Consider the following 24,297-nt stretch of genomic DNA (forward strand, 5'->3'; position numbering starts at 1 on the left):
TACATTAAATCGCAGTGCACTATATATACACTGCAGGCATAACATGTATCATTCGTAGGATGGGTGACCGTCATATATAGTATTTGAGTATTTGACACCAATGATGGCCACTACACGGGAAGGAAACGACCGCCGTGGGCCAATATACAACATTACATTAAATGATATGACGTGCTCGCCGAACCTCGAAGCGGTGGTGGCGGTAGCAGCGGCGGCGCCATCGGAATATCGATACGTTCGCCTGTGTTGTTACATATAGAAACGCCACTCGACTTTTGCGGATTCCCTGCCGAGCTTGCGCCTTAGCCACCATATATACGCGAGCAATATTTACGCACACAGACAGTCGCGGAAAAAACGAGCGCACGCACACTCGCGCGTAACGCCAAGCTTTATTGTCCGCAGTGTATATATAATAGTCACTCACCCCTCCGCGTCGAAAGTGCACGTCAAGCGCTGTTTTGGTGCACCCTGTCGCCTCCGTATACTCCGTCTTCTTTTTTATAATTGTATATTACAACAATATAATATTATATCTATCGACGAGCAGCTGTAAAAATTTGTGAAAATCGTTTTTCTACTTCCGTTTTAACCGCCGTCAACGCCAAACGCATCGAACAGAAAAACTCATAGCGGTCACTGCAGCAGCAGCAACAGCAGCGGCAGTAACTTGCAAACTGCACGCGTTAACAGCGACCACGTCGTTACCGTCGCACGCAAACCGCTTGGACAAAAGTCAAAAGGTAAAAAGGAAAAAAAAACCGGAAAATTATAATCTCGGTGTAATATTATTAATTATTATGATGGTGAATGACGGTTTTATAGATATACAGCGGGGAAAAATAAAATGCATTCTCGGTGAATTTGACAGCATAATAATAATATTATTATTAGGTAGGTACGTGAGTATTTCTTACTCGATCAAACGACACGTCCAACACACGCGCGCGCGGCGGACGTCGTCGAGTTGCAGCTTTTAGCCCCGATAAACGTCACGCGCAGCGCTGTCGACGTCTTTATGACGACGTGTAATTGGGGTTTTGGTCTGGCTGCGAATTTTGTTGACAGGTGCCCCCCTCCCACCCCACCACTTACACACAATTATTATTATTATTATTATTATTGTTATTTGCATGGATTGGTCGGTGGATGGACGAGAGGGAGACGGGACAGCCGCCGTACTTTACCCGTTTCACGATGAGTGGCACGCACACAGCTGCATTATGGCACTTGCTGTCTCATTAACAATACAAAAGAGATTACACTGACGCTATAAATGTATAATGCCCGTTAAGGTTCCCAACGCGCAAAAACGCCGACCGAACTGCGGTCGTGTGTATACGTTCAATTATTATTGGACTATATTCTGTCATCGATCTGCCCACAAAATCATCCATTTCGGTCGTTGCACGACAGTGCGAAGTGAGCGGGTGGAAATCGTTTAAATTCGTCGATTCGTCTTTACCCGCATATTACAGTGATGGATGATGTTTTCCGGTGAAATTCGATATTGTGTACAGTGTACACAGTAGTTGCATCGACCGAAAAAAAGACAAACATATATTTTGTTATCATATGACACGGCGTAAGCTCTTATAAAAAAACAATGCGGGGTCACGTAAAAAAAAAAGAAAATAATAATACAAATTAAAAACACGTCATAATATACGCGCATGAATAATGTATAAAATATTATAATATTGTAGGGGTAATCGACCGACACTAAAATACATCGTGCGCTCCACACACGATAAAAAGAGTTATTTTTTGTTATACACAAAAACTTTTTTAGCAAAAATACAACACACACAAATGTATACACTATATGTATTATTATAACATGCATAATACAGTCGACGAAGTACTGCAATGGAAGAGTACTGTTGACACTGTTTTGTAAAAACGTTAAAGATGGGTCAGCGGTGTATATATAGTAGGCATGTACATAGTCTTCGACTGCGGGGAATTTGAGTGGAGCGACGGTGGAGTAGGAACAGTTGGAATCGATAAAAAGTTTCGGGGGGCGTATGGGACTCAGTCGCTGTAATTTTACTTAAATAATATAAAGTAACCTGATATGGCCATCTCAATGGTCTGTACTAACGAAAACGTTTGTCAGTATAGTCACATATTTATATTCCGCATATTTGTTGTGATTTTGATATTTTTTACTGTTTTACTAACAAATATATTAAAAAATTTAAATCATATAATATGTATTACTACATTACAATATGTATTTGCTCTAAGTGTTTCTTTTATACTGTCACGAACTTTTAGACAACGAATTTAGACATATTTCGTATTAGAAAAATAGAAATTAGAATTAAATAAACTATAACATTAATTAAATATTATGCTATCAATTAAATTTATCACCATTAAGATCCGAAATAAAATAATATTTGTATTCTTGTTAGGTCATAAGCGAATTGAAATTTTACAAACCCATTACATTCCTTAAAGCATTAATAAACGTTGTGGGTATGTAAAATACTATATTAGGATCATTTTCCTCACCCTATCATATTTTCTCTTATGTCTTTCCTGAAAACGGACATTCTTCTTACTTGTAAAATTCCAAACATGCCATTGACTGCATTGTTCTGTTAACCCATACTCAGGATCAGAGATTTTATTTCCTAAATCATTTTGAATCACAAAACCTAGAAAGCATACAATTACTTTAATCATTCTAGGTATATTGTATATAAATATCTATATATTATTATATTATCAAAATTAAATTTGTAATATAAAATTATAAAATCAAATAATGGATAATATATAGGTACTAATAAAAGATACATAATACAGGTAGAATATTAATTATCATTAGTTCCTGTATGAAACATACTAATATACTTTAGTTACGTATTAAAAAAATATATATTATGTTTCATTTATTACCTATATTACATTATTTTACTTGACTTAAAATTGATTGCTAATTATAAATTATATTGATAAAAACAGTACTACCAAAGTCTGAAATAAATGAACATGAAATACTATATAGGTTTAAGAAAATACCTACATATAATTTTATGTTCGTTTTCATATGGAAATAATACATTTAACTAAAACATTTTAAAAATAAAATTACTTATAATAATTACAATATAAATAAATAATTTTTATACAACGTTGAAAGTTTATTTTTTCTCGATATGTATAGTATTAACTATTAATACTTCAATACTCTAACATAATTATTCATGTAGTATTATTTAAAATAAATCTATATAATAGTATTTTGCTTTTAAACATTATTCAATTCTGGTATGATTTCTACTATTTCTAGTATTGATACTACATTATTACTACCACTAGATGGCATGTCAATTGGGTCAGTATATTTAGTCCAGTACAATAAATACATTTAAGTGCGATAAAAAACACCATAAATTGTATAATGAGAATGACAGTAACAATTTAGATAATACTTTCGAGTAATAAATGTAATAATGTAGAACACTATATGATGCCTATATTATTATAGTCCAAAACGTTTTCACTATCAGTAAATAGTGATGTTTTTTGTTGTGTAATCGAAATCCGATTCGATTAATGTTCTGTGTTAATAATAATTAATATATTATTATGACAACGAGTATGGATTCGTATCAAGTCATAATTTTGAAAAGTTTTAATTAAATCTAAAATAACATATGAAAATAAGCTTCAATTAACTTTTCAGATCCAAAAAGTTAAAGTTTGATTTTTTCAAAATTATAAACCACACATTTTCACAATTCTCTTTTAATCCAAGTATTAAAAATAAATTAAACAATACTAAAATTAATTATTACCTTCTAGGTCGGTGATAATTAGTTATTTTCAATAATAAAAATAATCAATAATAAATATTTAGAAATGTAGAATGTATATTTTCATACTTTTGACTCGACGGTGAAATGTAATAAAATTTCAAGAGTGGAAACATCGTTAACCAGCTTAAAATATTACTGATAAAGACTGACTAAACTTACCAAATACCCATCAATTTTCGAAAATGACACTGATTATCAATAATGACTATAGTGACCATCGACATTTCTGAAGTAGCGTAGTCATTATACCTATACATTGTGGAAATTTCCATCCTTAGCAATTGCATATAAATGTATAGGAATAGGTATTCTGTAATCATGAAAAATGATATTTATTTCCAACATTCCACATATTATAATATAATTTGATGGTACCTTTAAAAAATGTATATTATATATGTATGTTATATGTATTAATGAATTATAAATAAATTATAATATTATAATGTCATTATTAAAGTCGCTGCCACAAAAACTGGCTGAAAAATTTTTTCCACATATTTAATTAATGATGATAACCTAATAATAATTTTAATGCAGAATATTTATACTATAACAATTTTTCAATCACTACAAATATATTTTTAAATAAATGTGTTAAAAATGTTAGTTACATTTACTTCTGAAAAATCATAACTTAAGTATAAAGTTATTTTCCAGCCGGGTTTGAATTAAATTATTGATACACTTAAACAAATTCTAGACACATTTTAAAAACACTTAAGATATACTTCAAACAATATTAACACTTTTATTTAATGCTGAATTTAATGAAAGATTTTTTTCATTACTTAAAAAAGTAAAATCTTATCTTAAATTTTCAAGATTCAAGAACCCATAGACTATAAAGAATGAAAACACTAACAATATAAACTTGAACCATAAGCAGTACCTATAAATGAACTTTCTAAAATGATAAGTAGACGGTATAAATTAAAATGACATAATAGCTTTAGTATTCTTATTAAAATTTAATTTCTGCATGTATTTATAAATAATATTATTATTTTATAACATTAGTTTTAAATGTATATAAGATACTACTATAATTGGGTACTATATTATTATTTATTTTTAAATGAACTAAGATAGGTATATTATATTATAGTATAGTATATTATAATTATTATGAAATAAAAAATATATTGTATTGGTTGAATGTACCTAATATATGTAGATCAAAAGGTGAAAAAAGTTATAAATTAACTAACTTAAAATATTAAATATCTAACCACTCACAACTACAGAGGCATGAGACGCTGAATATAACCCCTGTATTTACTATTATGATGATCACAAATTGCTATTACGATAAATAAAAATAATAATGGCGAGTTTAAGTTTTGGCACATGTTATTAAAAATCTCAAATGGGGCACTGCTCTAAAACGATTATTTTCTGAATAATAACGAAATTGATTTTGTTAAATTTGGGTGTGGCATAAATTGTAACATTTTTCACTATTTTTTTTCTGTGTTAAATTATTGGTGTATAAGTAATGATAGACGATAAAATAGTAGAGTAAAAAGTACATGTAACCATCCACAGCTAGATGTGTAATAATATTCACTATTGTGTATTGGTACTAGGTAAATACAATTATTATATAACAATTTATATAACTACTGAAATTTTAAAATTATTTTATAATATGTATACATTATACCTATATCGATGAACATTTGACTGGCATATAATACCTATATTTGTATACATTTAAATATATATATATATATATATTGATATTATTTTTATAGATAACTTTTCTTGCAAAATATATTAGTATACATAATATAAAGGTTGCATCATTTACAAAAAACTGACAGAACCCACAAACAAACCAAAAAAGGTAAAAATCCAAACACAACACGCGTCCCCACACGTCGCCATATATCCAATTTACCCTCGTCCGGTCCATCATACTCAATATAACAGCCACCCAACTTACGTCCAGAACTCCAGATTCAACGTCAAACATTTTAGACGAATTCAAAACATTATTTAATCTCTCTACTAACCAATTAAACATAATCTTAAACAAACTCTCATCAAAATTCCCTTAACACTTAACAGTCACTAATTACATAAAATAAATGTCATAATAGCTATACTATTATTAAATTTTAATATTGTAGTTATCGTGATGATACATTTTAAATATGATAAATAAAAAATGTATTTATATTTTTATATAGCCATATAGTTATAGTTATCTAATTAGTTAAAAAATAACTTTTCATAACTACTCTGTTTAAATATTTTGTTCTAGAACGTACTGCGTGTCCGTCATATGGTTGGACAGAGGAGGCCAAGTAGATCATGTTCAATATTGATATGGGGTGGTTTTCTATTGCTTTATGCCGCGCTAACTGCAATCATAGATTGTACTCAAAGCAATTGGACAAGCACGACAGTTATTCCATTGTCGTCAATTGTCAAGCAATCTTCATCCGCAGCCTCTGTGACCACGGATGATACTTACGTGACTGGCGACGTCCAAACAATTCTTCCGACACAATCGCCACTTCAAAATGAAAACCAAACTACGGAGAGCACTTCGGTATCTATTTATTATTACGATAATATTACAGTTATAAAATACTTAAAAATTAAAAATATATAATTTTTAACGTCGTTGAAATTTCATTTGTATATAGACGAATAGTTCATTGTAGGTATAAAATATAAATTAAATGCATATTAATAAATTGTACTAAAGTATAATATACTATTTTAGAAAATAATACAAGTTATAAAAATCAATATAATATGAATATTTTTCAATTTTATAATTATATTTATGTAATATATTATAATAATTGATTATATATAAGTATAATGTGACAAACATTAAAACCAAATAGTATTTATGAAATAAATGGTTCTTTAGATAAATATAAATCAACAATACTCAAATATCAATAATACCATCAATTGTAATGGGTGGCTAATTGTCGCTCTAATTATTTTTTTAATTAAAGCGAATAATACCCGTATTGGTGTTTACATGCTTGAATACCACTAAAACTTGTTTCTCACTAAAATTCACAATGCATAATATCCTTTAAAGAATAAAAAGTACGATAATATTTAAGTGTTAAGAAACTAGTTATTAATAGAAATTATATTTTATAAAATAATTTGAATAGTAAACTATTTTTAATTTCAGTATTATAAATAACAATATTTTATTTAAAAAAAACATACAACCTACTTAAATTAATATTTTAATTTTTTACCATCGTGACAGATAAACAATAAACATAGGTACTGCAAGCATACTAACACATCATACTTTATAGTTTATATACTATCATGATCATAGTATAAAAAATAAATATAGCACGCAAACAATTTTTAATGTACGTATGTATAACATAGAGTTTTTATGATAATACATTACAGTACCTCAATTTTTCTGAGTTTTTATAGAACCAAAGTTTGAAAAATAATTCTTATTGTTTTTACACTTAAATTAAATCTGAACAATTTTTCATTAAGTGTAACTAAAACATATGCTTATTATAACAATTATTTTATACCAAGTATTGAAGTATACCTACTACCTAAATTTAAATTTATCTCAGTTTTTTTTTTATGTAAAGTCCTTTCACAATATTTTAAATTTCTTGTATTGCCTTATTCAATGTAACTGAAGCGACGTTAAAACAATAAATCCAGGAGAAAAAAACGCTTTTAATTTACATTCGATAGGCTTGAAAAATTCCTTATATCATCGATAAAAAATAATATCGTGATTTCATTATATATTTATTCGTAACAATTAATAGACTATGACTAGTCTAAGTATTAAGCGTGTATATATATATATATATATATATATATAATATATACACCCATTTTATAATTTATTTTAAAATATAGAAGGTGATTATTTTAACAATAAACACTGATTATTAATTCAAAAATAATTTAAAAAATGTTGTGTACCAAGATTGTAGTAACTACAATATGATAGTTCCTACGTCACACCCACCTTCATTTTTGTTACACAAAATCTAAGAGATCCTGTATTAATTTTTCCATGAATAATATCGTAAAATTATAAATTTATTTTACATAATTGTAAATTTGTAATCACATACTTTTGAATTTAATTCAAATAAAATAAAAACGTAATTTTTCAGGTTCTAAATACAGCAAATACAACGACAATTATTAGCGACGATTCGACTGAGAAATGCACACCACCAGCAATAAAACAATTCCCAAGGCCTTTTATGAGACCCTCTGTGAGGCGACGAGGAGGAATATTAATCCACATAATTATATGTATTTATAGCTTCTTAGGATTAGCAATCGTATGTGATCACTATTTTGTAAAGTCACTGGATAGAATTTGTGAAGGTAAATATAATTATTTCAGTGTGTCCTATAGAATAAGTTACAGGGTAATCTCCCATCAGAATATCAGATACCTCCGAATAATCAAAAAAAAATTAGCCACAGATAGTGTCCGGTATTTAGAGGTTTTTCTGTATAATATAATACATTTATAAACCATAATTAGGTTTGACTTAACGCTTTGAAACATTAAAACATATTTATGAACCTATTTTTAATAAGGCTGTAGAATTATATTTTAAGAATTGAAATATGTTTTGATTATAACGTATTGTATTATTTCAATAATAAACTAAACAAAGTGTAATTAAGAATATTAAAAGCTTAAAACGCCAATTTAATGACTATATTTTTAATCAATTAAGGTCATAATTTTAAAATTTCAATTTTTTTTAGAACTGAAAGTAAGCCCCGATGTCGCGGGTGCAACATTTATGGCGGCAGGTAGTTCTGCTCCTGAATTGGCTACCGTTGTCATTGGTGTATTTCTAGCCAAAGACGATATAGGCGTGAGCGGAGTCATTGGATCTGCCGTTTTCAATATCATGTTTGTCATAGCTGTTTGTGGTTTAGCATCCACAACCGTGACTTACCTCAACTGGTGGCCGCTTTGCAGGGATTCATTTTTCTACACTATAAGCATACTCATCATGCTGTTAGCCATTTACAATGAAACTATATCATGGTATAAATAGTTATAAATTATAAGCCCATTTGATTAAAACACTATTCATAAATCATAATTTATAATTTACATTTGTTTAATGTTATAGGATCGAAAGTTCTATGCTCCTTCTGGCATATGTCATATATTGTGTGGCGCTGTATTATAATTTGTACTTGGAAGCATGGGCCAATACTTGGAACCTCCCTTTTCCACCAAGAAATCATGGACAAGTTATTGAATGCTTATTTTGATACAATATTTAATTGTACCTAAATAATATAATATTGTGTATTACAGATAAACGAATTGTTTGCGGATCAACAAACATCAGATATCAAAGAAGGCCAAGAACAAATTCAATTGACCGGTACTAAAAGTCCGATGGGGTATGACACTACTGGATCAACAGGAATAGACCAACAAGAACAAAATCAACAGCATAAAAATCAACAAACACAACAAAATCCAGACTATTATATACCTAAGGTGTATCATGAAGCTGATGAGGTGTGTATAATAATTTGTATACCTATATACAGAGTGATTTTTTTATCATGAACTACTCATTATTTCAAAAAGTATCAATGTTTTTGAAAATATTTTTTTTACAAAGTTTCATGTTGTTAAAAAAACAACGTTTTTATTAAAAAATTATGTTTTATCCTTATAATTTTTTTAAGTTTTTTACTTTTTTGAATGACAACCTAGAGTTTTAATTTTATATTCCAAAGCAGAATATTTTTCTAAGTATTTTGATACGTAAAAATCGAATTTTGGACGAGTAGTTTATGAGTTATAAGTATTTTAAGTTTAGACAAGCGGAGTAGTGGACAAACATTTTGCGGGGTAACCCCGTACCACACCACTCCTCCAATCTAAATTTTAAATACTTATAACTCATAAACTACTCGTCCAAAATTCGATTTTTACGTATCAAAATACTTAGAAAAATATTCTGCTTTGGAATATGAAATTAAAACTCTAGGTTGTCATTCAAAAAGTAAAAAACTTAAAAAATTATAAGGATAAAAAATATTAAAAAATTATAATAAAAAAACGTTAATATTAAAAACGTTGTTTTTTAACAACATAAAACTTTGTAAAAAAATATTTTCAAAAACATTGATACTTTTTGAAATAATGAGTGGTCCATGATAAAAAAAATCACCCTGTATATATATAAATATATTATACTGTGTATTTGAAGTATTTAAAAGATTTCTTAAATATTAAATAATTTATCATAACTATTATACTCAAACTCAGTTGCATTCACTATAAAACTTATGATTAAGTAATATATAGACAAAATCATTTAATAAGAGAATATTTTATTTTAATTACCTATTTTTTATTTATGACGCAATATATAGGTTAATTTTAAATGATACCTACATAAATACATAATATGAGGATATAACATAAAAGTTGAATAATTATTAATGTACCAATAAATGATAAAGAACCATTTTAAAATATTATTATTTTTATTTTATTTCGTTGCTCATTATAACTATAGGTAAATCCACTGCTTAAACCGGAAAATGGAAATATTTTACAAGTTATTCAATGGGCCGTTATGTATCCAATTTACTTTACTTGTTATTATACAATGCCGGATTGTCGGAAAGAAAATTTCAAAAATTGGTATGGAATAACGTTTGTTATATCTATGCTATGGATTTCTGTATATTCATATATCATGGTCTGGATGATCACAGTTATTGGTAAGATTTTCTGTAAATATTTAGGTGCCTGTAGGCTATAATATCCTTACGTATTGAGAAAAATATAAAATGTAAACTATAAATTATTTTATTGAAATTTTTATAGATATTTATATCATTTCTATTGAATACAGTGTGATCACGATAAGTGGAAACACTCAATAACTATGTGCAGGCTTCATATATTTCAATTCTGCTTTTTCGGCTAACTAATAAACATTATTATACATATTTTCAAATAATTAGACTATTTTTTTGACACTTAACTTTGCGCATGCGCACAATAACTTTTTTTTTTTAAATGGCATGATCCATTTTTGACCACAAATTATTTTTTTTTGTATTTTTTTATGAATTTTAGTGGTTGAATTTCTTTTCTAAGTCAAAAAATGACCGAGTTACAGCAATTTGATTTACGTTTTACGTTATTTGCACGGGTATAACAGATTATAAAATACTTAGTTAATAATAAAAAAATAAAAATAACTAATCCAATTTATGAAATACCTGTTTACCTATTGTGTTTATCTTTATTAAACTTATCTCAGTAATTGCATTATAATTATAATGTATAAATAATGATTATTTAATAATTTCATACGGGCATAGGTACCAGTAGTAATTCAAATTAAGGAATTTTTCACAGTCGATATTATTCTGCAGTAAGTGCCAGTAACTAATAGGAAATAAAAATCGATATTTTGTAGTTTTAAACCAAATTTAATACTTATCTATTAGTTATTATGAATAATAATTCAGAAAAAGTTGACATGCTTTTTACATATTGGGAATGCCAAAAAAATACACGTCTTGCCAAAGAAACCTATGCTCTTCGTTATCCAAGTAACTATGATTTAACAATAAATTTAATTTTCTCTGCTTAATTTCTCATAAAATAAATACTCTTTTTTATTTATAAATTCAGATAGGCAGCATCCATCACATACTTTTTTTTATAAACTGGAAAAAAATTTGAGAGATACCGGTTCTTTTTCCAAACAAGTTATTAACCAACAACCAAGACGAGGAAATGCTATTGGAGAAGATATTGAGGTACAAATACTAGCTTACGTTAGAGCAAATCCTAGGACTTCTATTCGTCATGTTAGTAGAGAAATAAACATTTCATTTGGAGTTGTTCAAAAAGTTTTGAAAAAACATAAGATGCACGCTTATCGTGCTGATTTAGTTCAACATTTACGTGAAGGTGATGCCGAACGTAGAATTACGTTCATTGCTTGGTTGGAAACACAGTTAAACGAAAATCCTTATGTTTTAAATTACATTCTTTGGACAGATGAATCTAAGTTTACAAATAATGGAGTTTTAAATAAACAGAATCATCGCTATTGGGATGACCAAAATCCTCATTGGACATTTGAGACCAACAATCAAACTGTATGGGGAACGAATGTATGGTGTGGTTTAATAAATGGTAAACTATTAGGGCCATACTTCTACGATGGCACTCTTAATGGAAGACGATATAACGATTTCTTACAAAATGAGCTACCTAATATGTTAGATGACCTTCCATTAGACATAAGAACGAATTTAATATTCCAACAAGACGGAGCTCCAGCTCACAATGCAAATATTGTTCGCAATTACCTCAATGAATATTTTCCAAATCGGTGGATAGGGACTTATGGAGCAGTTCAGTGGCCACCAAGGTCACCAGATCTTACACCACTAGATTACTTCCTATGGGGTCATTTGAAAACGGTAGTGTATGCCAATCCACCTATTACGTGTCTTTACGTATATTTATACCTACGTATTTTTATTATTCACGTATTTATTATTATTAACTAAGTATTTTATAATCTGTTATACCCGTGCAAATAACGTAAAATCAAATTGCTATAACTCGGTCATTTTTTGACTTAGAAAAGAAATTCAACCACTAAAATTCATAAAAAAATACCAAAAAAAATAATTTGTGGTCAAAAATGGATCATGCCATTTAAAAAAAAAAGTTATTGTGCGCATGCGCAAAGTTAAGTGTCAAAAAAATAGTCTAATTATTTGAAAATGTGTATAATAATGTTTATTAGTTAGCCGAAAAAGCAGAATTGAAATATATGAGTGTTTCCACTTATCGTGATCACACTGTATATTACCGTATAGTCGTATGTACTCGTTCATTTAACTAAATTTAACTCTCAGGTAATACACTTGGTATACCAGACACAGTCATGGGACTAACTTTTGTTGCTGCTGGAGTTAGTGTTCCAGATGCTCTATCAAGTCTTTCAGTAGTTAAAGAAGGTAAGGTTTAAAATTTAAAAATATATAGGTAGTTATGTAACTAAAATGAAATTGTTAAACGTCAAACGTTTGTTAATATTTTATATAAAATTAAATAAATTTTTTAATATAATACTTTTAAGGTTATACTTTATAATGAGGTGCTATACTAGTGTAAATTCGCCATATTATAGTTAATAGTTTTAGGTTCATCATGTAACAATATTTTAATATCTAGGCAAACAATTCTTAGATACATCTAAAGCCTGACAACCACGCATGATCCAAGTACAAAATATGTACAGCTAAATTATATATTTTGCTCCGAAACTACTATAAACAATACCAAATTAAAATAAATTTCCTATAGGAACCTAGTTATATATTATAGTAGGAGGCTTACAAATTTAAACTAGTTTCCAAAATTAAAAACCAAATGCTGAAACTATATTTATTTTTCTTAGGATAACTGCAGGTCTATAAATACCTATATACAAAATACATGTTTCTATACAGTCACTATTTAAGTACCTATTAACATATAAATTTACCTGTATTGAATAACAAAATGTAATATTCTTCATAATTATATGCTTTGAAATCAAGCTTCATAATCACATTATTGTCAAATTTGATTTTAGGTTACGGTGACATGGCCGTATCTAACGCAATCGGAAGTAACGTATTTGACATATTAGTATGCCTAGGACTCCCGTGGTTTTTGCAAACTGCTGTATTTAATCCAGGAAGCACTGTAAAAGTATATAGCAAAGGTAAGTGAAATTCCATTTACACTATTGTCATTAACATAATTAATCATTAATATAATATTTATTTATTAAAATCATTAGACATTTAATTAGGTATACGTTTATTATACTACAATTCATTTTCAATGTGTATAAAAAATAATGATGCACAATCTAACCTTTATGAAAACTTCGCATACCTAGGTATGATATTATGTTATTATTATTGTTACAGGTTTAACCTATTGCACATTAACTCTCCTATCGACCGTAGTATTTTTGTTGGTGGCAACGCACATGAATGGATGGAAATTGGATAGAAAATTTGGAGCTGTACTAATGTTGTGGTATTTGATTTTCATCGCAATAGCTAGTTTATACGAAATGAATGGTACTATGAATCCACCCAGCTGCTTGACCGACTATTAATGTTATTTTATAAAAAGTATTTGAATAATAGGTTACATATAATTTATTAATTTATTTCGGTTTTAAATAAGTTCATTTTGTATTTTTCGTTCAAAATAACGTTATTCTCCTGTCGTGCATGACAGTTCAGCATCCTGTGATTTTTTGTATAAGTAATATATTGTAAAGAAAATATATAATATTACTTATTAGGTATAATACATTAAGCTATTATACTTCAATTGCGTATACGCGTTTTCTGGGATTAATGCTGATATTATCTGGAATAATTATTTTTAATTGAACATATTAGAAAACTTATGCAACGATATAATTTTATGATAACACGCTGTTTCCATATTTTTTAGTTTTATTTTTGGCCGGGCCATAAGTTAAACAAAAGTTATGTTATTTTTAATCGCACAATAATTTAGATTAGTGAGTTATATGAACGTATAATTATATATTGTTCCATTACATTTTATGAGGTATATGCGACATTTGGCTTTCCAATTTGAAATTTTTGTTATTCTGTACAATTTTTAAAATTGTTTCAATTGAAATTATGGCATAATGAAAACAACTTTTCGTAATTATTATGAACTCAATATGAGTTAGTTGAAAAAATAATAATCGTTGTTATTATATTTCCAATTATTAATAATATAACTAGGTAAAAAATCGTTAACAATTTGCAATGTTATTACTTTATTATCATTTTGTTATTTAAATATATAGTTATTTTTTTTAGTTAGCCAATTATTTAGGCATTATATACCCTACCTTAAAATGTTTTATTGTTTTTGTTTTTTTATTCAAAGGTCTGAATATTATAATAATAATTATTTGCAATAAAATAATATATTTAGAAAACAATTATAAATACCTTCTCTAAACTTAAGTGTTAATGCAATTTATTTAACTCCAATAATATCATTAAATAGTATTAAATTATTAATTTGATACTATTATAATCGAGACAATAATTAGTTTTATAAGCCATATATATTATTACATTTGTATAGATAGTTAATTTTAAGACAATGTTATTAAACTTTTAGCTTGTTTACGTCATATTGTAGGTACTTATATATAATTTGAATACCGTACCATATTTAACTATATATAATAACTTATAAGTAATTCATAAACTATAAAATCTATCATATATATTACCTATTACCTACCCTTTGGCTTTTACCGTATTATATGCTGCCTAATTAATATTCTTAGTACCATCTTACTTTTATGATATACTTATCCATGTTGTCTGCTATAATTTAAAAATTGTCTAAATTATTATTTTTATGGACACGCGATGAGTAGAACCTATTTTGGATTTGTAAACCTAAATGTTACTTATATTTTATTCGATGCTTTAACATTTTACTAGTTATACAATAATCATGTAATCATTTTTTATTTTTAAGTAAGTTATATGACTTACCACTTAGGTACCTATATCAATAAAATTTATTTGGTATTTACCTATAGGTACAATATCCTATGTACTCAAACATTAAATGTATTATTATTTTGAAACTAACGTTAAACATTATTGGTAATAATTATATTAGATGATATTATATAAGATAAGTTTACTAAAACTAATAGAAAGCACAAATATACCCATACAACTATTATTATAAGATTATAACGATCGAACTAATTTTTAATAAGAGTATATTCTCACAAATATATCGATATGTTAACTACTTTTATGCGTGTTTCGAGTTATCTTAAATTAATTATTATGTGTTAATAATGTAAAATATTTTAAAACTTACTATTCTATATTACAATTATATATTAATATATAAATATTTAATTATATACTGATATTCAGTTAGTCATGTACTATTGTTACACAGTTAAAATTTATTTATTTATATCGAAAAAACATTTAAGTAAATAAAGTTGCGTATGTTCATTTTCTTTGACATCCTATACAGTTTACAGTCTACACTATATTCAATATATTATATCCAAACATCCCTAACTCAATATATACGATTTACAAATAATATTATTATATACGCTACCTATAGCTACGCTATTTCGAATGACCGAATTTCACCTATATTTTATTATATTATCATAATATGTATCTCTACCAGGGCCGTATTAAGGAATTTGACACCAAGGGGCAACAAAAAAAATACGCCTCATTAATCATTGTACAAAATACAAATTTAAATTATAAAAAAATTAGCCACCCTCTCCTACTCATCCACCCGGGGCAACAGTACTCTGTAGCTCCCCCCTAAATACGGCCCTGTTCTCTACCTAAAGTTAGTTATGTAATTAAAATACAAAATTGATTTTATAAAAGGTCACGAGGAAAATTATTTTAACTATAGGTACATGAAACATGTAAAGGCAATAGAATATACCGAAAAGAGTATAATATGTATAGAACTATTATAGACTACCTTTATAGTATAAGTATATAATAAACTAATGTGACGATATGTGAATTTTGATTAACATATAGGTAGTAAAATGTGTCTGAATAATTGAACACCCTGGAAAACTGTCCCGCTCAGAATTTATTTCATATTTTAAATCATTCAAATTTTTTTAGTTTTTATACTGATATTAGTGATATTGTGTAAACACTAATACAGGAAACTTAGTTGAAACACACTACACAGTACACATCTACAACATTGGCCGTATTTACGCCCAAAAATATATATTATGTAGCTGGTACTATATATATATGAATTCAGATTACTTTAAAATATGTTGTGACAGGATTCTAATATTTCAAGTTTTATATAATTAATATGAAGATTGATGACTATAAAATGTAGTGAGTAAATCCAAATCCCCACACATGTTACATTTAGATATACTTAGGTACAATTAGAACATACCCCTAAATATTTCTAAGGACTGAAAGAAATCCTACAGGCTATATTCGTCTGCAGGTTTAATTTTTTACAATTTACGTTTGTGGATCATTTTATGAGTGATGTATAACTTATAGTACGAGTGTCGAGTGCACTGATAAAGTGTATTCATCTAACATCTAGTGGCATACTATCAGGGGGGAGGGGGGTAAACCTAAATTCTATTAAAATTTACGATATGTCTTGTTATATCCTGCAGCAGGTCATCTAATATGAAAAAAATTTAAAAATGACCTACTACTTACTATCTATATAGAGGTTTTTTGATGATGCAAGTATCTAATTTATCAGTGAAGCTCTTAACTACGAGAAAATTCACGTTTTTGAGTTATCCTCAATATATTAGGACAGCAACTAGCACACCTATTATCTCAATTTTTTTCTAAAATATGCGTACTGCAATAATATACCTATCAACCTATCCACGGCTAACTTCTAAAAAAAATCTATAAATTTAAAACATTTTAACCAATAGAATTATCTTGTTAAATTAATACCAAAGCAATGCACGGTTAGAACAAACAACTGTTTTTTTTATTTACGTTATTATTTTTTAGATTAAATCCTATCAAATTATAATTTTAAACATTGACATAAATTGTACTTGTGTATAGAGAATAGTAAGTACCTATTTTTACTATACATATGTAATATACATATCTATCTATATATTATTATCTATAATAAATTGTCCTTGTGCAGTTGTGCTTAATTAATATTTTATTATTTGATAGGATTTTAATTGAAATTGTTATATTTGCAGTATTTATTATGTTATACTTTACAATATCGATATCTTTTTATGAGTATTTATGCAATCTGTAGAAATGTAGAATAACTATTTAAAATACAGGAATTTTTTATCAAATTCTATATTATTTATTTCTTCGAAGAATATATAATTACAAAGCTAATTGACTGTTGTCACTGCGGATGGTTAATATTTAACAGTATTTTATATATTTCCAGTTAATATAAATGACGTGTATATTCCTAAAATGTCCACAACAAAAAGAAATATAACTAAGAATTAATATGTTGTTTTAATATTTCAGAATAAATAGTTAGTAATATTTAGGTCAATTGTTAATAAGCACCTAAATATAATGGTCCATGGATAATTATCTTTTGATGACAGGTTAAAAAATCAGTTATTGGAGGAAAATATTACGTGGACATTTTATTACTGGTATAAGTGTGAAACCTACCTATTGTTATGCAATGTTTGATGTAAAAACCAAATATTTATTTTATTATATAATATTTTTTTTCAATTATATAAAATATATGGGAATTGGGTTAATTATTTTTTGCATACCCGTATAACTATTAAACCAGAAAAGGACGACTTGATATTTTGTTATATTATGAACATATTCTCGTATTTTTAGTATTTTTATTTTTAATGAAGATATAGCTAGTAGGTAAGTTACCTTTTCCCTATAATGTTTGAAAGCTCAGTATTTTGTACTTGGACATTTAAGTACAAACACTTACAGAGGCGTGTTCACAGGGGGAATGAGGGTGTCTCCCTTGGTTTATTTTTATCATACAAAATATGTGACAAACCAATAAAAATATATTTACCGGTATATAACATGGTCGGTGAATATTAGGGAATCAATGTCATATGCCCCTCGCCCCAATCAAAATAACTGATCACGCATATGGATCCTTGACAAACAATTAAGCATAATAAATGTACCTATCTTTTTTTAAATTTATAGCTGCTCGATAATAATATTGTGTTAATATAAGTTTTTCATAATGCGGTAAGTGCGGTACCTATATACCTATTAATCATTTACATTTATCACTTTAAGTCGGTGATTATTATTTATTATGTCCAATAAACATAATAATTACAATCCGGTTGCGTACCGCTTCTTCAACAATAACATACTTTACTAGGTGGCAAAGGAAAACAATACATGTAAAATTATGCAACATTGTTTGTATTTGCTAATTTTATAATAAAGGTAAGCGGAAATTGAGTCGATGCGCTAAAACTGACACTGTGCGGCGTTAACTATATTACTCGTGTCTCGTTAGTCGTTATCGTAGTCATTATTAATTCGTTACGCTCAATAAAATCATTCCTATTACCATTAATATATATTTCATAATATTATTATTTATTATTATGATAGGAAATCAAATGATTCATGAGTAAAATTATTATATTAATTATCATACCTATTACTTCTTGACTACATGAGCGTCATGCCGTCATATGAGAATATAACTAAATGAGGAATGTCCGAATATAGATTTAAAATTTAGAATTAAAATAAAATCGTATTTTGCGAGTACCTAGTTATTATTTTTGTTGTGTTAATTGTACATATTACTTGCATATTATAAATCATAATATTATTATAATCGTGCAATCGTTTATTGTAATTTATAGTATATTATTACTATTTCAATACTGGCATCTACGGTTTTAAGATCCGTTCGCAGACTTCTCGTAAGATGTAACTTGTAACCATAGGCGCCCGCAGGGGGGTGCAAGCTGGGGCATTTGCCTCCCCCTAGCTTTTTCAAAATATTTTTTTTAATTGAATGTTTTAAGATAAATGACTATATACTATACAACAAATTTAAAGTATAAAATATTAAGTTGTAATATAATAAAATATAATACATTGTATACGAGTATAATAAAAAAGGTTATTATTTTAAAACACCTAGTAAAATTATAATATTTATCCTCAAATCCTAACATTGCCCCCCCCCCCCCCCCCCGAAAAATGTCTGCGGGCACCTATACTTGTAACTACGATAATTATGGGGAAAAGGACAGCCAGATGTGGCTGCACTGCTATCTCTCATAATGGTATCTTATTATTATTGTTGTTGATAAGTGGGAGTAAGAAGTAATAAGATAATAGAAGTGCTCTGCTCTTGGTCTGGTCGAGACAGGACTCGTGAGTCAAGAGGAAGTGGAAATGGTAAAAAATAAAAATCGTGATAGTTTTTTTTTTTTTAATAACATTTAGTTAATTATTGCTCGCTCATCTGTTCCGTCCGCTCATGTGTAGGGTTCGGCACGTCGCACGTGAAATAATTGAATTCTATTATAATATTGTAATTGTTTTAATATTTTATAATATCAACATTTTCATTCTTATGGTTTTTGTTCGATCACTGTGTTAAGTATTACATCGTTCTATATTTATATATCAAAATTTTTTATAATTATTTATTTTTACTACGTTGGTGTAAAATTTAACAACACACTGAGCTTGATGAACGTTCATCAGCGATATGTTCACTACAAAGGATCATCATCATATACTGATTATTGTCAAAGTGCTAGTTCTCATATTCTTAACATTGATCCATATTCAATGTGTTTGCTGTGAGTACTTTAAAGCCTATATTAATTGTATCCATCACAAGTCTCACAATATTTATAATAGTTACCTGTACTATATAAATAGAAGGTAATTTGTTGAGTTGTAATTAATATTTCTTTCCTTTCGATTTTTTGATATTGTAAGTTGTAATCAAATTCGATGTAAGTAGGTGGGTACCCAAACAGTCCCATTAAATAATGTTTGTTACTACTATTTTAAATTGGACCACATTGCTGATTGAACCATTTTAAATTTAATGAATATACCTATCATAAGCTTTTCTGATAAAAAAAAGTATAATGTAGGTACTTGTTATTATGTTATTTTAAGCATATTATCTTAAATCTAATGGGGAAGATATATCATGTAGATTTATTTACCAAGCAGAGTTTTCTAAATTGAGCGCATAGTTAAATTTATCATTTTTATTTCAATGGGGAATATATTTTTTTTTATGGTTAGTCAATGTATGATTATTATTTTTTTTTAAATTACAATGTTGAAGACATATAATTTAATAAAATGTTTTATAAGTTCAGAAATTATTTCCATTAGTAGGTATAATTGGCATATTGCCATTAAGATCTAAATACATTTGTTCATTGTACTATATTCATCTTGGTAAATTTTTTTTTATTGTTGACTCCGTTTAAACAACAGTTTTTGCAGTGTTTTAATATCTATATGTTTTAATAATATTTGTTTTTTTTAACTGGTGAGCACGAGTCTTGGACTTTTTTATTCAAATTTCCATCAGAGTTATTCTGAGGCAATTTGAGTACACATTTTTATATTTTAAGTGGTTTCTAAAATTGTAAAATACTCTTTTTTTCTAATAGTATTCATCCCTAGTCCTTAATTTATTCTTGATATGACAATCACATTGTATTTGTTTTTGAATAAATATTAGGATTGTAGAGAAAAGAGGGCATGCTTTTAAGCTTCCTCCTCAAAGGTTTATGTCGGTTACATGAACAATCATAAAACTTTTAACGAAAAAATAATAAACTAATGGTCCCTAAACAAGATTTAGTGTACATGATTGCAGGTCTGTTAAAGTTATAAATTTTTCATGCAACCCAGTCAGCATAAGTCTGTGTACAACACTAATAATATATTTATATCTACAAATTAGGTATAACTTTAAATTAAAAATATTATTTGTTTATTTACTTAATTCACATATACAGTATGATTCCTCTTAAAGGTAACATTAAATAATTTTGTCCAGTGATATTGGATTGGGATGGGATGTTTTTAAATAGTTAGGGACTTTAAAATACACATCTTGCATTTTTTTTTGAATAACAACTGTTTTAGATAAACTGAAATTTTTTAAGTAAATTTGATCCTTTTTACCACGCCTCTAAATTCAAAATTGACTAAATGTTAAGTTAAAGTTTTGATTAAAATTTTTGAATTTTTCAACAATTGTGCTAGAATTTTATTAATTATCAAGCAATTCCAAGTATTTTTTTTTTTTTTTTTGTATTCGTAGGCCTGCAGACATTTGAATCCAACATATTCTAATATCATTTATTATATTATACATATTATAACAGATAATTGTGTTTTCATTTAATGCTCACTACAAGAATAATGTGCCGGATGCAAAAATATTTCACATACCTATGCACGTACACATCTCACATTTAAACATTTTCCCCATTAATAAGTACGTTGCGAGGTACGTTGTATACGAGAAGTAACATGTTTTGCCTCGTGTTGTGCTAATGTGCTATACAATTTATATTCAACTTTATCCTTTATTATAATATAATTTGTGTTTTTAATAGGTACCTAATTGTTTTATAATATGATGACTATTAAAGTTAAAGCATGTTTTCCATTTACATAGGCAAATCTGGGAAATCCTTACAGATAATCGGTAAATAGTTGTGATAGTTTTAAAATATAATAAGTGATTGATACTGTGTAGATGAAAATTAATATATGTACATACCTAATGTCAGCATTTTAGGTATCATATAGTTTTTTTTTAACTTAATGAATAGGTAATACATTATACTAAATTAGTATGATGTATTAACTAGATACTATTACTAACTTTGTTATGCAACAGTTTTTGTTTTGTATTGATAAAATTAAACATCTAACAATAGATACCTACATGATAATATTTAGGTTAACTGTTTAAATTATAATATATCATTGTGTATTAAGTACTGACATTGTTTTTTTTTTTGACATAATGTCAATATTTTATATTTAAGCCCGTATTTAAGCATTCTCATTATTTTTTACGATAAACTGCCATGAGTTAAAAAACTTAGATTCAGTATTCCAGTGGATAAATGGCTAGCACAACTATTAGTTTTACCCTGTGCTTTTCAGTGACCAATCATTAAATCTTATGATATAGAAATTTTGTTAAAAGCTATTGCTTCGCAAAAGAACCATTTGCCATCTCCATTTTGTTTTAGTTATAGCTATTTCAAGATTAAGATGTTTCTGTTTGCTGCTTGGCCGCAAAGTTGTGAATGAGGTTATGAAGTATTTCAGTAAAAGTAATCAAATAATTTTTTAAGTATTGAATAATTTTCTAAATACTTTCAACATGAAGTATTCTAAATATCTTTTTTTTTGTATTGGTGTGGATCAGAGGCGTACTGAAGGGTGTCCGGCCCATTAGGAATACGGAGTTCCCGGCCCAAATAGTGGTGAAAGATGTAGCCTATATATATTACATATATATTATTTTGTTGTTAATATTGTTATGATACCCGTTATGATATAAATATTAAGTACTAAATAGGTAAAATATAAATTAGGTTATTATAGGTAGGTAGGTGTATGAGATTTCATGTACTTATATTTTGTCGTCAAACATACATCATATTAAACGTTGTAGGCTATCTATAAGTTTTTAAATCCTTATTATTTACAAAAAACTGTTGCATATCAACTTATTCCATTTTTTTTTTTTTTTTTTTTTAATGACTGTGACTAACACTATTATTTTTTAAAGTCTAATATACAAAAACACTATTCACTTATTATATTATTACTATACATAATACACAATACACATGTGTATTTTAAAATGTTGACCATCTGCAGTGTGTCATGTACAGGTAAAAAATTGATTGTGACTAACCATTGGCGCAACTAGGGGGGTGCAAAAGAGTCTTTAGCACCCCCAAGTTCTAATTTAGCACCCCTTGATATTTTAGATCTAACTATTATGATTATAATGAAATAACATCAATTTTATGTTTTTAATAGTATAGCACCCCACGTTTTAGAGGTCTAGTTGCACCTATGTGACTAACGTTTTGGTAACAAATTAAGCTATAAAGCTGTTAGGTACTTAAAAATAACTTCACTTATATTTTGCATTATAATAACTATTAAGTTGAGGAAAAACATTATTTATAATTATAATATTTAATAAAAATCAAATAATTTATTTTTTTTTACAATGAAAACCTTTTAGACATAACATTAGAACTAGCTTTTAAGTCATCTGGTCATCAATAGACAATAGTATATTAGTATATGCAATTTATTCAGAATACTCAACATTGTCTTTGTTTTTTTTTTGTTTGTTTGTTTACGATTAGTCAACTATTAATGCAATTATGTACATATAATAACAAAAATGTATTATTGCATTCAATTGTCACAGGTCACAGCTGCCGACTGTTTCTTTCTTTAAATAAAAAAAAAATTGAAATTTGAACATCATCAAGTTTTCACATGAGTTTTCACATGCTTCTTAATTATCTTGATTCATATTAGTCTTAAGTATCGTTTTAACAAACTTTAGTTTGCTAAAAGTTCTCTCACAATTAACTCCAGTGACTGATAAGGTAAGAAAAAATTCATATGAAGCACATAATTCTGTATATCGCCACTAGGATTTGTTTTCTTTGCATTTAAAATGTTTTGACACGATTGAGCTGTAAATTGTAATTCAATTTTTTTCTCGCGTTCTTTGGTGGCTCCCCCTTTTGTTTTTTTAGAACTCATATTACATAAAAATGTTAATTTACAAGCG

General features: G+C 27.6%; 3 protein-coding genes across 3 annotated transcripts in view; all 3 read left to right on the top strand.

Annotated features, from left to right (window-relative positions):
- Window positions 1-341: 341 nt before the first annotated feature.
- LOC107167630 (putative sodium/potassium/calcium exchanger CG1090) lies at window positions 342-15,950 on the top strand. Its single transcript, XM_089226460.1, has 10 exons — window positions 342-743; window positions 6,103-6,393; window positions 7,982-8,201; window positions 8,595-8,883; window positions 8,972-9,095; window positions 9,163-9,372; window positions 10,385-10,592; window positions 12,762-12,863; window positions 13,484-13,615; window positions 13,827-15,950. The coding sequence occupies exons 2-10, from the start codon at window positions 6,124-6,126 to the stop codon at window positions 14,018-14,020; spliced, it is 1,749 nt and encodes a 582-aa protein (XP_089082586.1). The 5' UTR covers window positions 342-743; window positions 6,103-6,123; the 3' UTR covers window positions 14,021-15,950.
- On the top strand, window positions 10,599-12,755 carry LOC149056079 (histone-lysine N-methyltransferase SETMAR-like). Its single transcript, XM_089226461.1, has 2 exons — window positions 10,599-11,435; window positions 11,518-12,755. Exons 1-2 carry the CDS (start codon window positions 11,336-11,338, stop codon window positions 12,405-12,407), a joined length of 990 nt encoding a protein of 329 aa, XP_089082587.1. The 5' UTR covers window positions 10,599-11,335; the 3' UTR covers window positions 12,408-12,755.
- Window positions 15,951-19,879: 3,929 nt separating the features above from the next.
- The window catches only part of Meltrin (disintegrin and metalloproteinase domain-containing protein meltrin), a 30,072-nt gene continuing 25,654 nt past the window's right edge, over window positions 19,880-24,297 (top strand). Inside the window, exon 1 of the mRNA XM_015516782.2 lies at window positions 19,880-20,278. Within this exon, the coding sequence (XP_015372268.2) occupies window positions 20,185-20,278 (94 nt within the window). The 5' untranslated portion in view covers window positions 19,880-20,184. The remainder of the gene's footprint in view (window positions 20,279-24,297) is intronic.

Source organism: Diuraphis noxia, unplaced genomic scaffold, assembly GCF_037042655.1.
Source record: "Diuraphis noxia isolate RWA-SAM2 unplaced genomic scaffold, SU_Dnox_SAM2 contig0004, whole genome shotgun sequence".
Classification (NCBI taxonomy): Eukaryota; Metazoa; Arthropoda; class Insecta; order Hemiptera; family Aphididae; genus Diuraphis; species Diuraphis noxia.